This window comes from Oncorhynchus tshawytscha, linkage group LG02 (genome assembly GCF_018296145.1).
Source record: "Oncorhynchus tshawytscha isolate Ot180627B linkage group LG02, Otsh_v2.0, whole genome shotgun sequence".
Classification (NCBI taxonomy): domain Eukaryota; kingdom Metazoa; phylum Chordata; class Actinopteri; order Salmoniformes; family Salmonidae; genus Oncorhynchus; species Oncorhynchus tshawytscha.
In genome coordinates this window covers 61,683,289-61,699,813 of record NC_056430.1, presented here as the reverse complement: position 1 = coordinate 61,699,813, position 16,525 = coordinate 61,683,289, and the positions used below count along the sequence as shown (strand labels likewise).

The 16,525-nt window shown below is 44.7% G+C and overlaps 1 protein-coding gene across 1 annotated transcript in view; it reads left to right on the top strand.

Annotated features, from left to right (window-relative positions):
- Window positions 1–16,525, top strand: part of LOC112265361 (homeobox protein Meis1) — a 37,711-nt gene that overhangs the window by 3,247 nt on the left and 17,939 nt on the right. The window contains exons 4-9 of the mRNA XM_024442582.2: window positions 162–212; window positions 606–656; window positions 1,239–1,385; window positions 3,695–3,806; window positions 8,116–8,267; window positions 15,346–15,422. Coding sequence (XP_024298350.1) covers window positions 162–212; window positions 606–656; window positions 1,239–1,385; window positions 3,695–3,806; window positions 8,116–8,267; window positions 15,346–15,422 — 590 coding nt within the window. The remainder of the gene's footprint in view (window positions 1–161; window positions 213–605; window positions 657–1,238; window positions 1,386–3,694; window positions 3,807–8,115; window positions 8,268–15,345; window positions 15,423–16,525) is intronic.

Here is a 16,525-nt window from a genome sequence, read left to right as displayed (position 1 = left end):
TATTGTAGGGTAAATAACCGTCGTGCATTGGTACATGTTTTGTAATTCTGCATTGTGAAAACTTTGTAAGCCGCAAGCTGTCCCTTGCATGTGAACACAAATCGTTATGAATTATGTATGACGCTCAGTGAACAGTGACTTTTGTAACACTTTTGTTTCAGATTCGATCAGAGAAGCCTATATTTTCATCAAATCCAGAAATTGATAATTTGGTAAGAACTCACATGCTTTAGGCCATTCACAAGAACAGTATCGAACAGTTGGATAATGAATACATTCGCTCATTGTCTACAATAGACATACACTTAAGTGTGAATTTGACTTTATCACAGTCCTTGTTATTAATGGTGTCATAACAGATACACGTTTGTGTAATCGTAATCTGTCAAAAGATTTTCTTGTCATGAAGTTTGTTTGCTTTCATGCTAATTATTTTAATCCTGTTGATCCTGATCCATTGCCTACACGTTTTTAATGGCCGTGCGCGTGCAAACACACACCCACACACACACGCATGCACGCACACACGCACCCATAATTATAATAATAATGTAATGATCCAAAATGTGAATAAAAATGTTTTAATGCAAACTTTTTCCCCCTAGATGATACAAGCAATTCAAGTATTACGGTTTCATCTGCTCGAGCTGGAGAAGGTATATTTTACTCATAACCATCTCATGCACGGTGTGACTGATAGGCCTGCTGCTGTAAAAATCGGATATTTTATCACCGTCGATTGCGATGATGCATAGCATTGGGCTATAACTCCGTAGTAGAGGTGTAATAGTGGTGGTAGTATATTTGGTTGCCCAAATAACATTTTTATGTTATGGCGTTGATAATGTTGTCATTGATGGATGCGCTTGCAAAATATTAGTCGAGGGCGTTTATATAAAAGTCGCCATATGGCTCATGTTGAGCCTATATTAGGGAGGAGATAAAGTTGCTAAAGTAGCCTACAGTTATCGCTCAATTATATAAAACATTTAAGAAAAATAATGTAATCATTCGTTTTTCTACAAGTAAAGTAAAACGTATGTAATGTAATATAGTTCTGCTATTTTTGAAGCCAATTTGCTTGAATAGTAATTTAGGCCTCTCACAAGGCGAGGGATAGGCTAGTCCTTATAATAACACTGATTATTACCATCTACATTATTTTTTTTAGGGCTTTCCGGTAGGGTATAGTGTTCACTCAGTTTTGATACATGTTTGGTTGTCCTCCGTGTTTGCAGGTACACGAGCTATGCGATAATTTCTGTCATCGATACATCAGCTGCTTGAAAGGAAAAATGCCCATTGATTTGGTCATCGACGACAGGGACGGTGGAAATAAATCTGACAGTGAAGATTTTACAAGATCGTCTGGGCCTCTTGATCAGGTAAACTCTTGCATATTACGTGCGTATTAATACAATTGTCGTCTATTAACTTAAGTGCATTTGAATTGTAGGCCTATACAGAGAACACTTCGCACGCATTTTATGCTGTCTAGATCGTTTTATCAAAATAGAGGCCAATGGAAAAATATAATTTAGGAAATTGTTGGCCTCCTCTTAGTGATATAGATTGATAAGTGACTTTAAAATAAATCAAATATTAAATGTAGGCCTAACATTTGACAAAATGACAATGAGAACAATGTTTGAGAACAAAGCATAATAAATAAAAAAAATTCGGACATTTGGAAAAAACTTGTTTGAAGTAAGGATCCCGGTGAACAATTGCTTGGCTTTTGCTATATTACTTCTTGAATAAATGCTTTGAGGGACTATGGTAAACATTTTAATTGTTATTATGCTATTTTATGGTGTTTTTATGTGTTAATTATGTTCATTGTGCTGCATGTGCTCGAAAAAGATGTCATTGATCAAAATTGGGACGAGAGGTGTGGAGTCAAATCTGCTCTTTTTTTCGTGTGAATGCAACCAAGCAAGTTTTGAAGTCACGTTGCACCCACCCCTTGAGCAAGGCTTTAGGAATATGGAGTCCCTTCCTCCGGGTGCCATTTCAGCCACACAGCGACTTGTTAACCATTTAACCCTTTATTTACCAAAGCAACGAGCACAAATCCAAGCAGTTTAGTGGAGTGTCAAATGCGCACAACTCAAATGTCTCGGTGTTTAGTTTCAAACACCCTCCCAAGCCTATATTAGTCTGTTGTTGAGATGTTCTGAGTGTCCCATTCACTTTACTACAGGGTTCCAAGCTCTGTATTATAAAATAACCCTCTATCCAAGTCTATGGTCTATTCTAGTATGAATCACACTACTTTATATCCACAAATTAATATGCATCCCCTTCAGTCCTCTCACCTCCATCAGGTAGTGAGACTTCCCTCCAGTAGTACTTTGATCACATCTGCTGATTTGCACTTTGATGGTCATCTTTGATTGCGCTGTCACCTGCCAGAGTGTTTTTATTATTATCGATCAATCAACATGATCAATGATGAGCGCAGGTCCCCTGAGTCTTATAAGCACTCGTAATTTATGCTTTTGATTTAACAAATTGTGTGGCTCAGTTGGTAAGAGCGTAGCGCTAGCAACGCCTGTCGTAGGCTCGATTCCCGCTGGGGTTACATATACTAAAATGTAAGTCGCTTTGGATTGAAGCGTCTGCTAAATGGCATATATTATGAAGCAGCACACTAAAGTGTAGCCCCTGGATGTGGAGGTCAACCCAATAACCCGTCCCACCAGCCTTCACTTTCCCACCCATAAGTCCATGTATGGTACAGCACCCGCCCCCCCGACACCCACTCTACCTTGCAGGCACTTTGTCCCCACACCTCTAGCCCAATAGTGTACCATTTTCACACTTAATTCCACACTTAATTTCTCTTCTCAAGTGGGGCTGCTTAGGGAGTACCTACTGGTTATGGGTGGATATTGGGAGGTGGTGGCGGTGTGTGAGTGTATATGCATGTGTGTGTGTGTGTTTGTGTACATGTTCGAGTGTGTGTGTGTGTGTGTGTGTGTGTGTGTGTGTGTCTCTCGGTACTTGTCACCCTCGGTCTCTCGGGAGCGGTTCCATTCGGATTGAACAAATCTCTTCAGCCCTATACTCACTCCCCCTCTTCTATCCCCCTTGCACGTTTCGTTGGGAACTCCTCTTGTTGGAGTTGGCCATTGCTGCTTTAACCATTTGTGTTCTGAGCATATGTTCTAGATTACCACAGCCTGACAGCATTCTCTTGGTATGCAGCGTAATACATGATATATATTTTTCATTTTTTTCCTTCCCAAAGAGGACTTATTATTATTCGTTTGCTGGTCAAAAACAATTATGAATTATAGGGTTTGCATTCTGACCTGGAGTTAGCAATGAGTTAGCCACGATGCACCGCCAACTGAGGGGAGTAGCTAGCCAGTGTGTACAGGGCTGTTTAGCTGTGTGTTTGAAATGTCTACAGGCTATTTCTCCTCCCCCCTCCCCCACATGATATGTACTGTGTATGATATGGATATGATATGTAAGGAAACTAAGAATGAGGCTTTCGTGCCAACATACCTTGGGTCTCCATTCACATCTCTTTTAATCAGTCGCCTGTGGATTATTCTCTATGGATGACCTCACTTAAAGCCCTTGGTTTCTATATGACGAATAGACCATTGGCACGTTCTCTGTGGTTAATCGTATTCATACTGTAGTTTCTTGTCTGATTGTCAGTGTCATGTCATCCAATCAGATCTCGTGGAGCAGAGACCACGATGACACGGCGTCAGTTCGCTCGGCGGGGACGCCTGGGCCCTCCAGTGGGGGACACACGTCACACAGTGGGGACAACAACAGTGAAGAAGGTAAGGACTCACTAATAGGTAAGATAACTGGATAGGTGTCCATCATTATTGCTTTTGTCTTTTAAAGTATACTATTATATCAGTGGGAGGAACGAGGAAGCTATTTTAGAGTTCTGGGACAGATCAGATTCACTTACAGGTAGAAATACTAGAAAGGTGTCCACCATTATCGCTTTCACCTATCAAGTACTTTCAGATTAGTGAGACAGTGTTGGGACTGATCCGATGTCAAGCCAATGAGTGAGTGTCACGCGCTGTCGAGTTTGGATTGGATGTGATGTGGAATAGAAAGACAGACAGCAGAGAGAAAGAACGAGTGAATGATGAGGGTTGACAGAAAAATGTGAATGCGGCGCTCAGCCTGGGACTGGATCTGGAAGAAAGGGCGCATTATGTTCTAGTCGACTGAGCGACGATTTATATACCAGCCTCTGCGCCTCTTTTATTTGGACATGGGGAAAGAGTATTAACAGAGAGCAACACACACGCACACACACACACACACACACACACACACACACACACACACACACACACACACACACACACACACACACACACACACACACACACACACACACACACACACACACACACACACACACACACACACACACACACATTAAATGCTAGGCAGCTCCTAATGGTTGAGGTAGAGAAGAAGACTAAAAGGGACTCTCTCTCCTCTGCTATCGGCCGTCTTTATGAGCAGGGCTCTGGGTTTGTGGACTTCCCCCACACTATCCAAATAGTTTCAGTCAGATGTGTATCACCTATTACCAGGGCCATTTGCAAAGTGCTGCTTGTGTGCCAAGTGCAACAAGCGTTCAGGGGATTTGTTATCTCCAGAATACATTTTCAGTTTAGCACCGCCACGGGTGGACTGCTTCGGGGATATCTGTGTGTTTTAACTCCCAAACACAAATACAGTCACACAGCCAGAACACAAGGCCCAGAACACAAACACTCCTAATGCCCTTTTTATTCCCAATTTGGATGGTTGGGGAATTGTGGCTCCTTCAATGGAAGTATTCCACAGAAACGTATTGGTTGAGCTTCTGTTGGAGAGTGGCTTCTTGGTTGATCCATATTGGGGTATGTAGTCCAGTGATACCTTAACACTGGTTCCTTGCATCACGAAGATAGGCCTAGAGGACCAGAGAAGCTACCATTGGATAGTCATGGTTTTCCGACTTTTCAGGAAAAATCTCATACATACCTGAGGAGAGATTTGTTAGCTCCCACTTTAACCGAAAGAAAAACTATCTCTCACCTGTAGGGAGGGGAGGTGTCAGTGCTGGGAAAAAGAAGAGGAAGAAAGAAAACAAAGGGAAAGCTGGTAAATAATGTCCCAAAGAAGGCAAACAGTTTCAACAACTTAGTTCATCGCTATGGTGATGTCTGCAGTTTGGTCAAACATTTAGCTTCTGTTCATTTGAACTTGCTGGTAGCCGATAGAGAAAGTCCATCCAAGACAAGTAGTCAATTTGTCTAAATATTTTCTTTGTGCATTGTCCGTGTTTTGTTGCCCATGGTTGCTTGAAGTTATCACACGCCTGACCTGAGCATCGAGGCCATTCTTCACAGACCCTTGGATTGGCCGACAATGATCACATGGCTGCCTTGCTCCTATAGGGAAGTGTGTCTTAGAAGAAAGGACCAATGGTGGAAGCCTGGTGCAAAATAAAAGGTCCTCTCTCCTCCCAGGCCCCTTGCACCAGACCATGGCCAATAACATTTTGTGCAAACACTTCTGAAAAGCTCAGCAATTGAGCAGGCCAGCAGCTGCTTCGAGTGCCAAGCTTTGACAGCTTGACTTATAATGTTTGCGCGAAAAGTGCAAGTGGATTTTTGTGCCTCTGAATCTTGATGCTGGAAGAGAAAGGAGCAAGCGGCGATATTGAACGGTAGAAGGAAAAAAAGGGTGAGAATGGAATGAGGGCAAAGGGAATAAAAGAAAGAAGAGGGAGAGAGAGTGAAAGAGAGTGAGGATGAGCAATGAATCCTTTGGTTTGGCGTGGGCATGGTCAATGCTGCATAACCACAGCTGAGCTAACTTCGTGTTCAGAGTTTTTTTTCTTCGGGGAAACAAATTCCTTTGTATGGCCTCACTCTTTCACTGGAAGCCAGACAGGAAAGCCGAGAGTAGCAGCGACTTCCCGTGCAACCACCACTTTCTCCAGACCTCCCAGAGTCACTGCAGCGCTTTACTCCTTCCTTCGCCTTCTAACACAACCCCCCTTCACAGTCACACATAGCTGGATGTAGAGGAGGATTTGACGTGTGCAGCTCTAGTCGCCGAAGAAGCTGTCCCTGTCCCCGTCTCCACCCGGTGTGTACCACCCGGTACACAGGTTGTCGCAATGAAACTTGGAGCTGTCACAAACCATTAGCAGGTTGGGTCCAAAGTCACCACGGCGGCGACGTATTTCTCCTCGTAGTGTTGGGCTAGAGAATGCTGCCGTGACACGGCACATTGCGGAGTGTAAATCAGCCTGAGGGAGCCCGCCGTCGTCCCCCTAATGAGGCCGAGAGCTTGTTTATGGACTTCAGCATAATTTTTATGATTATTTCCACCTTCTCAGACTCTTGTCGGTCCCAGTAGAGTCTCACCTCTGTTTTGGCGGTGGAGGTAATGGCAGGAGAAGCCTAAGCGAAGTCAACCTCCCAGCTAGTGAAGTCACCACTGGTATTATACTAATGTGGTCGGTAGTTGCTGCCATATGCCTGCTCTGCTTTAACTGACTGTCTCTAACCTTGCCTGTTGCTGTTAAAAGTGACGAAAATACTGTGTACGGCATGATTTGTAATTGTAATTGGAAAGGTTAGCAGTTGGTGGGGGCTTTGGTAAAGATGAAATGGACTTAGTGTTGGATCAAAGGAAGCCTGGTCCCAGATATGTTGTGCTGTCTTGCCAACTCCTATGATAGAGCTGTCAAGACAGGACAGAGAGATCTATGGTCAGGCTACCTTCAATCCACCATTTCATCCAGTTCTTCTTTAGCAAAGCCCCCGCTGTGCCCCAGACAATGACCATATGAGTTGGCAAGGCAGCACAAACTGATCTGAGACCAGTCTAGATCGAAGGAGCATTCACTTCCAATGAGACATTTTGGATTACGAACCCATGGCCAGCAGTGTAGCTCTCCCAGGCCAGATGGGAGCTAAGTAAACATAAGAGACGAACTTTAGCGGGAAAAAAACAGCGAGAGGAATAAACTGGGTATTAAATCATTGGCTGGTTTTGGACTACCCCTGCGTCCCAAATGGCATCCTGTTCCTTTCATAGTGCAGTACTTATGAACCCTGGTCAAAAGTAGTGCACCATGTAGGGAATGGAGTGCCATTTGGAACGCACACTAGGTCTGTGATATCTTGGAGATGTACTGTATGGATTTTGGGGGTGGGCAGATGGTGCTCTGGGTGGGTCATATCAAATCCACAGTACAGTCAGAGAGTTCAACCCCTGGCTTAAAAGCTTTCTGAGATGTATGCATATTCATAACTCTTTTCAAAAATATATATACAGTATATATGTTCCGGGGAGGTTTGGTGCATCACGTGTACGGTACATGGAGTGTTTTGTATGGAACATTGAAGACTCAACCTATTCGTTCAGACGCTCTCTTCTGATGAATATGTGAAGGTTTCTTGGATGATGAGTCAATCGTTTGAAATGTGGAGAGAAATAGATTTTTCACCAGATCCATCCGTATTTCAGCTGTAGAGCTATCTCCTCGCATTCTGAAAGACTGTGTAGCAGTAACTCTATTACAGCATCCTGCAGTTTGATCAATATAATTAGAGCAGTGATAACACTGTATAAAAGGGTAGAATTTCTGAAGAAAAAATGACCAGTTGCTGTCTTTTGGCCAAGATGCTGTAGCAGACTTCTCTCCTTTTGGTTGAAAACATTTCTGTTTTAATGCACCAACTAAACACATTCAGCTAAACAAGGCCAGGAAAGCACGATCGCTGGCCAGTCATGTAAAATGTAAAATTATTCCTTCCACAACCCAGAGAAGCAAAGGTTAGAATTCCTGAAGCAAAATGTGCAGTTGTTGACTGTTGTCCAAGAGAAGATAGTCGGTTGCCAGGTTGTAGCATAATGGTCTGTCCTTATTCCCCCCACAACCCAGGGAAATAGAGTAAAAAAAAAAACATTTCTGTAGTTAAACGAGCAGTCGTTGTCTGTTTGTCCAAGAGGAGATAGTCGGTTGCCAGGTTGGAGCCGAAATGTCCTAAACCCTTCTCCTTAGTTCCCCATGGAACCACCCACCCACACTAACTGTTGCCTTTGTTTGGACAGGTGACTGCATGGACAACGGGGTGGCCTCTCCCAGCACTGGGGACGATGACGACCCTGACAAGGAAAAGAGGGATCGTCACAACAAGAAGCGAGGAATCTTCCCTAAAGTGGCCACCAACATCATGAGGGCGTGGCTCTTCCAGCACTTGACAGTGAGTAGAGTGGTGGATCACCATTACACTTCTTAGAAGCCAAGCAGTGAGACCTCAAAACCGGCGGCCATTTTGAGCTCCATGTCATGCCCTTTAGCCTCAGTTACACTTTATGGGTGTTTAGGGTTGTTGTGGCAAGTCTGAAATGTAGCGATGAGGGAGGGGACATTCCCCCTGCTGCCTAGCAGGTTTAGGAGGATTTGGCTGTTGAAATTACTTTTGAAATGACTCCCCCGAAGTTGTCAAACTGAACCATGCATGCGGGTGTGTACGTGTGTGTGTTTTTTTGACTAGTCATGTCAAAGCTATATGGATAATTATTATGTAGATAACTTCTCCCTAACTCTCCTGTCAGTGAGTGCAGTGAGTTGTGAGAAAATACTTTGGTTCACATTCACACCATCCAATAGAGCTAGAAGGAAGTAGCAGTAAAAAGAGAGGCCATATTTTCTGTGTCCATCGTCTCACGGATACAGACTGTTAAAGGGAGACATATCTGACAGACACATACATATCTGATTTACAGCTTTGGCCAAAGCTAGCAAGCTAGTCAATTGGCCAGCAGGCACTGAGAGAGAAACATTAAGAGGATTTTTGCTATGCAGGCATTTCCCCCCCCCTTTTTCTGTCTGGGCTCCATACAAGGAGAGGCTAAATCGGGATGTCTCGATGGGGGTCAAGGTGGCCGCCAGGACCTACCACTGAACCCGAGAGGTGGCTGCAGCCTGCAGCAGATGGGATGCGAGAGAGAGGGAGGAGAGATAACCCAGGTAGAGAGAGGGAGGAAGAGAGGGAGGGAGAGAGAGTTGACCATAGACATTCCCAGGTTCTCTGGAGAGTAAAATGTTGGTGTGTGTGTGTTTGTGTGTGTGTGTGTGTTTGTGTGCATTGCCAGTTAAGTCGTATTTAGAACTATGAGCACAGTATCTTCCACTTCCACCGTATCGATTCTCAAGGACTTGGTAAAGGTTCATGCATGTGGTCTAGCAAGCTGGCTGCGGATGTGTGTGTGCGTATGTGTGTACCAAGAATACTGGTGAGAAAGGGGGGGGGCGCACACTTGCCCCTCCAGCAGGGAACCACAGGCCTTTTCTTCCTCTTTTCATCCCCCCAGCTCCCCAAAGAAAAGGTAATTATGTGATAGGGTAATGGGACGAAACCCAGGCGTTCAGATTGTTGCCATGCCCACTACATTGTGGGAGGTTCTACTTAAATTGTCGGGTCGTAACCATGGTGAGGGGGGTAGGAGGCGGGGTGAGGAGTGAGGGAGGGCTTAGCAAGCACCCTCCCTCCCTAATTTTTTATTAATAATTCGTTTTTTTCCATTTGTTCTTTTTTTCTTCTCTTAGTTGTGCACAGAATATTTAAGCCTGTGAGTGAGAGGGGAGCCACAGCTTGTAAAAGAGAAACCACAGCAGCACGTGCTGTTTTCTTCACATGTTTTCGCTTCTCTTTTTACAAAGTGTTTCATGTAAAAAGCAAAAACCAACTGGAAGGCATAATCCCTGTTAATGCAATTAGAGGCTAATTTGCCACCCTCTTGCTCACAGATGTGCTGCAATAACAACGTGTGCTCCAACCCTGCAAGCACATTCTACACAAACCTGAGCAGAAACAGGTGGGAAAGAAGTTGTACTGGGTCGCTAAGCATACTGTAACTTTGTTTATTGAAATTGGGTTTGAATAAATGACAAGTTACCTGTAATTTAAAAAACACCCAAATCTGTGAGTTACAGAATGCTTTGGTCACACAGAGGTGAAGAGAACTTCTGAACTGGCAAACTGCTCAGTTAGACAAGTAGGTTGGAGATGGCCTAGTTCCTGAACCTTAGAGTGCACATAACCCATGCAGAAACATTTTCTCCTGCTTTCCTGTCCTCTGAAAAAAAAAGTCCTCCTAAGCAGAAAAAAAAGAGTCTGGCTAGCGTTTCACAGGAAGCCCCTGAAATGACCTCATCCCCTCTCGTCCCGGGATCACCAAAGGTCAAAGTTCGACAGGTCATTTGAACCCATTCGTCATTGGTTGTTTGTTGCCAGAGCCACCTTGGATGTTGACGTGCCAATCACCCATAGCAAACTGTGGTGTGCCACACAGCAGCCTATACACCTTGGCAGGGAATCCCTGTCCCATGCCAACGGTAGCCAGCCAACCCCATCCCCCTCCCCGTTCCCCCTCCCCCCGTCTACCCAAAGGCACATTTATAATGGGGTCTTGCCCTGATGTCATTAGATCGGGGACATGCAATGATACAAATTACAAATTTACTATGGTCTCTCCTGCCCACCCAAAAAGTCCCTGGGCTTCCCTATACACACTGTGTATTTACTGTCCTCCCCCCCACCCCCAAACCACCCCGACTAGCGCCACTCATGTACGTGTGACGAATCAATCCATCCATATTCATATTTGTAAATTCAATTTAGTCCCCGGGCTTACGGTTCCTGATTATTCCTTAATTCTATCCAAGCAAGCACTCAGAATCGTTGGCGCCACCCAATTAAAGAATAAAGAACATTACACATGGTGTATAATCGCGTCTCGGCCTCTCAGACTAAAAATATGTCCTTCTCTTTTTAGCTGAATGCGCCCCTTTGTTGGGGTAGCAATATCTGAAGTTCTTCTCGCCACTGTTTTTAAACCTTTCTTTTAGTTCCTCTGTTCTCGATGCCCATTTGAGTTATTTGAGTTCCAGGGAAATATTTGGAAGTAATGAGAAGACGATTATTGGAGTCAGTGGCAGTCCCATTCCCTACATAGTGCACTACAAGCCCATAGGGCTTTGGCCAAAAGTAGTGCACTATGTAGGGAATAGGGTACAATTTGAGACACACACAAAGAAGGGAGGAGCAGAAAGAAGGGGCAGCCAAACATGGTATTTTTAGGAGACCTGTGGGGCATCTGAGTTCATTTATCCAATGCTGGCGCCCCATTGTGTCAGGGCATGGTCTTCGCTCTTTCTCTGGGTCCCTCACCCTGCAGTGAAAACATCATCCATTACCTTTTTGACAGGCCCCCAGGGACCTCCAGGGGCTTGGGACTCAGCGCCCAGCGGGGGTCGCTTTTATTGACCTCCCCAGAAGTCCAGCATGTGGTCACATACATCACTGGCCGGGGCCTTTTTCTCTGACAAGGTAAATGTGTTTAGATCCGAACAAATAATGAAGTGAGGAGAAGTGGGCTGATGGACAGAGGAGATTGGAGGAGATTGGCAGATGGCACTACACAGTGAATGGGGGAAGCTTTAGTTTGATAGGGCGTGCGTTGGAGAAGAGTTCAGCAGTTAAACCTGACCCGTTGGTGCAGTGTGGTGTTGCTCTGCAATTCATGTTCTGTCTTGATTGCTTTTCCCAATAGCAGCCGGACACACATTGGATGCTTTTGGAAGTATTTAGCCTTACTGTAGTTCATCCCATCTAAAGCTAGGGATCCCTCTAGGGATGCAGTGTTAAATAAAGGTGGGTGAACTCTGCAGATCGAGATGACAAAAATCAAGTTTTAAAAAATGGGTAATTTCCCGGAATAGGTGCTTAAGTTTGGTTCAGATACAGTACGTTTACCCTCCGCTATTTATCCGCTCTTCTCAACACTCACCTCTCACCTCTCGCCCCGTCCTACTCAGCTGTGTCAGGTTGTGGGTGTGCCGGACCGACCGCCCTCTGAGCAGCTCCTCACTCCAAATGAGGAGTAATTACAACCTCCTAACAGGTTTACTGGTCCAGTAAACAACATAATCACCCTCCCAAAACTTCTCCTGAATTGGCCCGGTCTGATCGTTCAGTCGTGAACTCAAAGAGCTCGCAGCTCAAAACCCCATTTGCTCACAGCAACCCTTCCCTCCACCCAGCAGGTGTGGAACAGAGTGGCAAGCCCCCCTGCCTCCCCTCTTACCCCATTGCCGTGAAATGCCACGTATTCTGTTACTGCCGTTTACTAATGAGATTGGTCAGTAGTAGGTACTCCCACTCATTAGAGGCCCTTGTTTGGGGGGGGGGTTTGGTTGGCGCGCTCCATCGCTGGGGCTAGCAGCAGAGGAATGTAGCCTGGGGCTTTGGGCCCTGTTTAAGGCCTTCATTGGCCTGCCTGGTTGCCTGCCTGCCTGGCTGGCTGGCTGTTAGGTGGGAGGCTGGTGGGAGACTGGTTCAGCTGGCCTGTCACCACCTAGGCTGCCTCACAACCCACAGCCCAGCGGCAGCCACTTAGTGGTCGACACCAGGCAAGTCAGGGCCCACTATATGAGTTGTAGTGTATTGCGTTGTAGGAGAATGGAAGAGTATATGATGTGCGTGTGTGTGCGTATGTGTACAGTATGTCCATGTGTGTATGTGTGAGTGCGTACGGCATTGTGTGTATTCTCGCAAATATGCTTGTGTGTGTTTACTACCTCCTCTAACCAACACCCCTCCAACACGGACTCTCTTGCTAGTTTGACAGTAAAGCCCCCTTTCCATTTGATGTGTTTAGACCTGCCTGCTAGGATCGACCTGGTTGATTATGCTTCCCTCTGTTGCTGTTAATGTGGTGCTGAAAGGCATGGCGACGGGGTGTTCCCCTCAGAGTGGTCAGGCTGGCTGGAAGTGGAGTGGGAGAGGGAGGGACATAGAGGCCTGTTGACTGTTGATAGTTGTAGTATTCCATGCTAATAGTTGAAATAAAGTGACATTCATTTTCAGGTAGTCAGTTGTTTTGGAAACTAGGCCAAGTTACATTCATTTTCAGGTAGAGTTAGTTGTTTTGGAAACTAGGCCAAGTTTTCATTTTCAGGTAGAGTTAGTTGTTTTTAAAAGCCAGTTGCTTGAAAGATAAGACAAGGTACTTTCAGTTTCAGGTAGAGTCAGTTGTTTGGAATTCTAAGCTAAATTAGGCTAATTGTCAGGTAAATTCTTTCGAAGCTAAGCCAAATTCCATTCATTTTCAGGTTAGTTGTTTGAGCTAAGCCTTAGCCCAGCTCTGTTTCCCCCAGATATTTGTGTTGATCTGCACTACTTTGTTGCTGTTGGTGTCCTCCGTCTCATTGGAGATTTGGTGTCAGTTAGCCATTCACCCGGAAGGCATGGTTTCGATCTGTCCCAGCATGCTAGAGCGCAGTTCTTGCCTGAGCATGGCGTGGCTGCTAGCTGGTAGCAGATCTGTGTCGCCACCCATGTCAGAGTGCTCCGAGTATAATGTCCCTATAGGCACAAATCTAGGATCAGCTTTAAATGCTATAAATCCTAACGGTAACCGTTGCAGTGAAAAATCACAAACTGACTTTGGATCAGCGTTGAGAGGCAACTTTATCTTCCTCGTGTCAGAGGCAAGGGTCATGTCCAGTAGGGAGAAAACTTTTAAAACAGAGCAAAAAGGGGTGGTACTGAACTCCAATAGGAACACATATTTTATGTTTTTTGTTGCAAATCCTTTTGCTACAGTGTGCCCTACTGAACAGGACCCAGGCCTCAGTGCTGATTACAGGGTTGGAGATAGCCCGCCTTAACTCTGGGACGGTTAGAGCTTCTAGTCCTTGCTAACAGGATTATAATTCATAATGAGCGGGTGGGTCGGGATTAGGTCCCGGAGTGGAAACTCTGAAATTAGGCCTGAGGTTACCAGCCTTTCTTATGTGTGTGTGTGTATGTGTGTATGTATGTGTGTGTGTGTGTGTGTGTGTGTGTGTGTGTGTGTGTGTGTGTGTGTGTGTGTGTGTGTGTGTGTGTGTGTGTGTGTGTGTGTGTGTGTGTGTGTGTGTGTGTGTGTGTGTGTGTGTGTGTGCGCTCACGTGTGCATGTGTGTGTGTGTGCACGTGTGACTGTGTTTTCACTTTTGTGTTCTGGGAAGATGTTACGGTATCTTAACTTGTTTTTCCTTCTGAATGTCTTTGTAGAGATTGGTTCAAGGCGAGTTTTTCAAATTTTCTCATAAATGTTTTGCTGCTATTTTCCCTTCTGTTAGTTGCTAGAATGATCCACGTTATTCAGGAACAAAGGCCACTGGGAGGAACATGGAACTTGTCCGGCAGACAGTGAGGGACAATTTGATGAGGCGACCCCGAGATGATCACTTTCTGTGGCGAATTAGACTCCGTTTAGGCCAATTACCTACAATCAAATCACATGGAAACAAGAGGGCGAGGCAACAATTACCAATTGATTCAGCGGCGAAGATAATAACTCAGTAACACCAAAGACCCTCTCCCTTTCACCACAGAAAAAGGATGTGGTAGATAAATATTCTCCAGGTGTAAAAGTGTGTCATTTCTACCTTTGTGCCTATGTGGAATTGGCCTGCGGGTGTTTGGCCTGCGGGTGCATCTCAGATGGTTTGAACTGTTCACAGTGGTTGTCTGATTTCTAATGTTCAATAACATTCAATGTTATGAAGCGTTGGGACAGTAGATGTTTGGACCTTTTCCTCTTATGGTCAATCCACAGTTTGAGCTCATTTCCTATATCCTAGCTCCCGTATTCTCACTGACTTGAGAGGTCTGGAGATGGTTGAAAGCCACAGGCTTGTTTTAGTTATTGACGTAGTGCTCGCCTATCCAGTTCTTTCAGATTAGGGAGTAGGAGGGGAAAGTAAATAGAACAGGGAGCGCTGTTAAATGCATTGGGATTCTTCCCGTGTGACTTACACTCCCATCTCTACACCCGAGTACACGCACACACTCCACACGCCTGTATCTATATCCCCCCACTGCTAAGAGAACCAGCTCAACCTACTCTAGGGCGTATCAGGAGCTTTTGTGTGTGTGTGTGTGTGTGTGTGTGTGTGTGTGTGTGTGTGTGTGTGTGCGCATGTGCGCATGTGCAAAGCACCAATAGCACCCATAATTAATGTAGCTGTTTCTCCACTCGGCTAAACTCTTTAATTGGCTCTCACACACACACACACACACACACACACACACACACCATTAATTATGCTCCATTTCATATTGCCCTAATGAGTCTTTGGAGCCACACCTCCGTTTGTTCACGCTAATTAGCCGGCGCTGCTTTTAGGCACAACAACACAAGATATGTTTTTTGTTTTTGTTTTCTTTCAGTTACTATTTCCTTTATATTTATATGTTCTTTATTTCTCTTTTTCTCGTTGAAACAGCATCCTTACCCTTCGGAAGAGCAGAAGAAACAACTGGCCCAGGACACGGGGTTAACGATCCTACAAGTCAACAATTGGTAAGTTGGATTGGGGTTGTTTGCTGTCTGCATGTGTTTACATGGCAGTAATTCTTTGGTTACGGCCCAAATGGCACCCTATTTCCCATAGGGCTCTGGTCAAAAGTAGTGCACTATATAGGGAATAGGATGCCGTTTGGGATGGAACCTTAGTTAGTTTACCCCAACCCAGGCAACCTGGGTCTAATGATTTGAATGATTCATTCCTCTGGGAACACCCGACTGAAAATATCCCCCTTACAGTCTGTTGGCTTCAGTTAATTGGAATGAGAGGAAACCTGTATAATAGTTCCAGTGGTGCGGGGTGCATTTACTACAGTATTTACTAATCTGAAAGAAGAAACTAGGACATTTCACTGTACTTTGATCTATTTTATGAATAAATATCCACAGTTATTAACGAAGTATGAGGTAGTAGCCTGCAACGTGTTTAATTCTGTCTGGTTATGGAGGCAAAACGTAGACAAGAATGATGATTCAACCACTATATGAGAAATCTCAATCTTGACATGTACAGATGTACAGACATCCTATCCAATTGAACACTAGCCTAGGCAAATATACACAGCAATATACATGAGCAAATACAGAATACAGAAAATGCAATCAATTTGTTAAGGTATAACTCTACACCATTCCAACTACTGTTTAGCCTTTATATGCATGCACTATGCACAGTATTTCCCTATATGCATGCACTATGCACAGTATTTCCCTATATGCATGCACTATGCACAGTATTTCCCTATATGCATGCACTATGCACAGTATTTCCCTATATGCATGCACTATGCACAGTATTTCCCTATATGCATCTGTCAAAATAAATACCCACAGAACAATCCTCTGTCAATCCTACAGCTATTGTCTGCAGTAATCATTTGCCTATGAACTGGAGTTATACTGTTAGCACTGAGGTGGTTTGCCCTAGTCGGAAGTCCACTGTGTGCAGCTCAGCCTGCACTATCAGCTCAGACATAAATATCACTGTCATGTCTACCTCTGATAAGCCTCCCAGTAAAGTAATAAAAACAATCACGAATCTCAGAAAAGTGCTAAAAACAGCCCAGATTAACATATAGCCTACCCCAACGGCATTCATC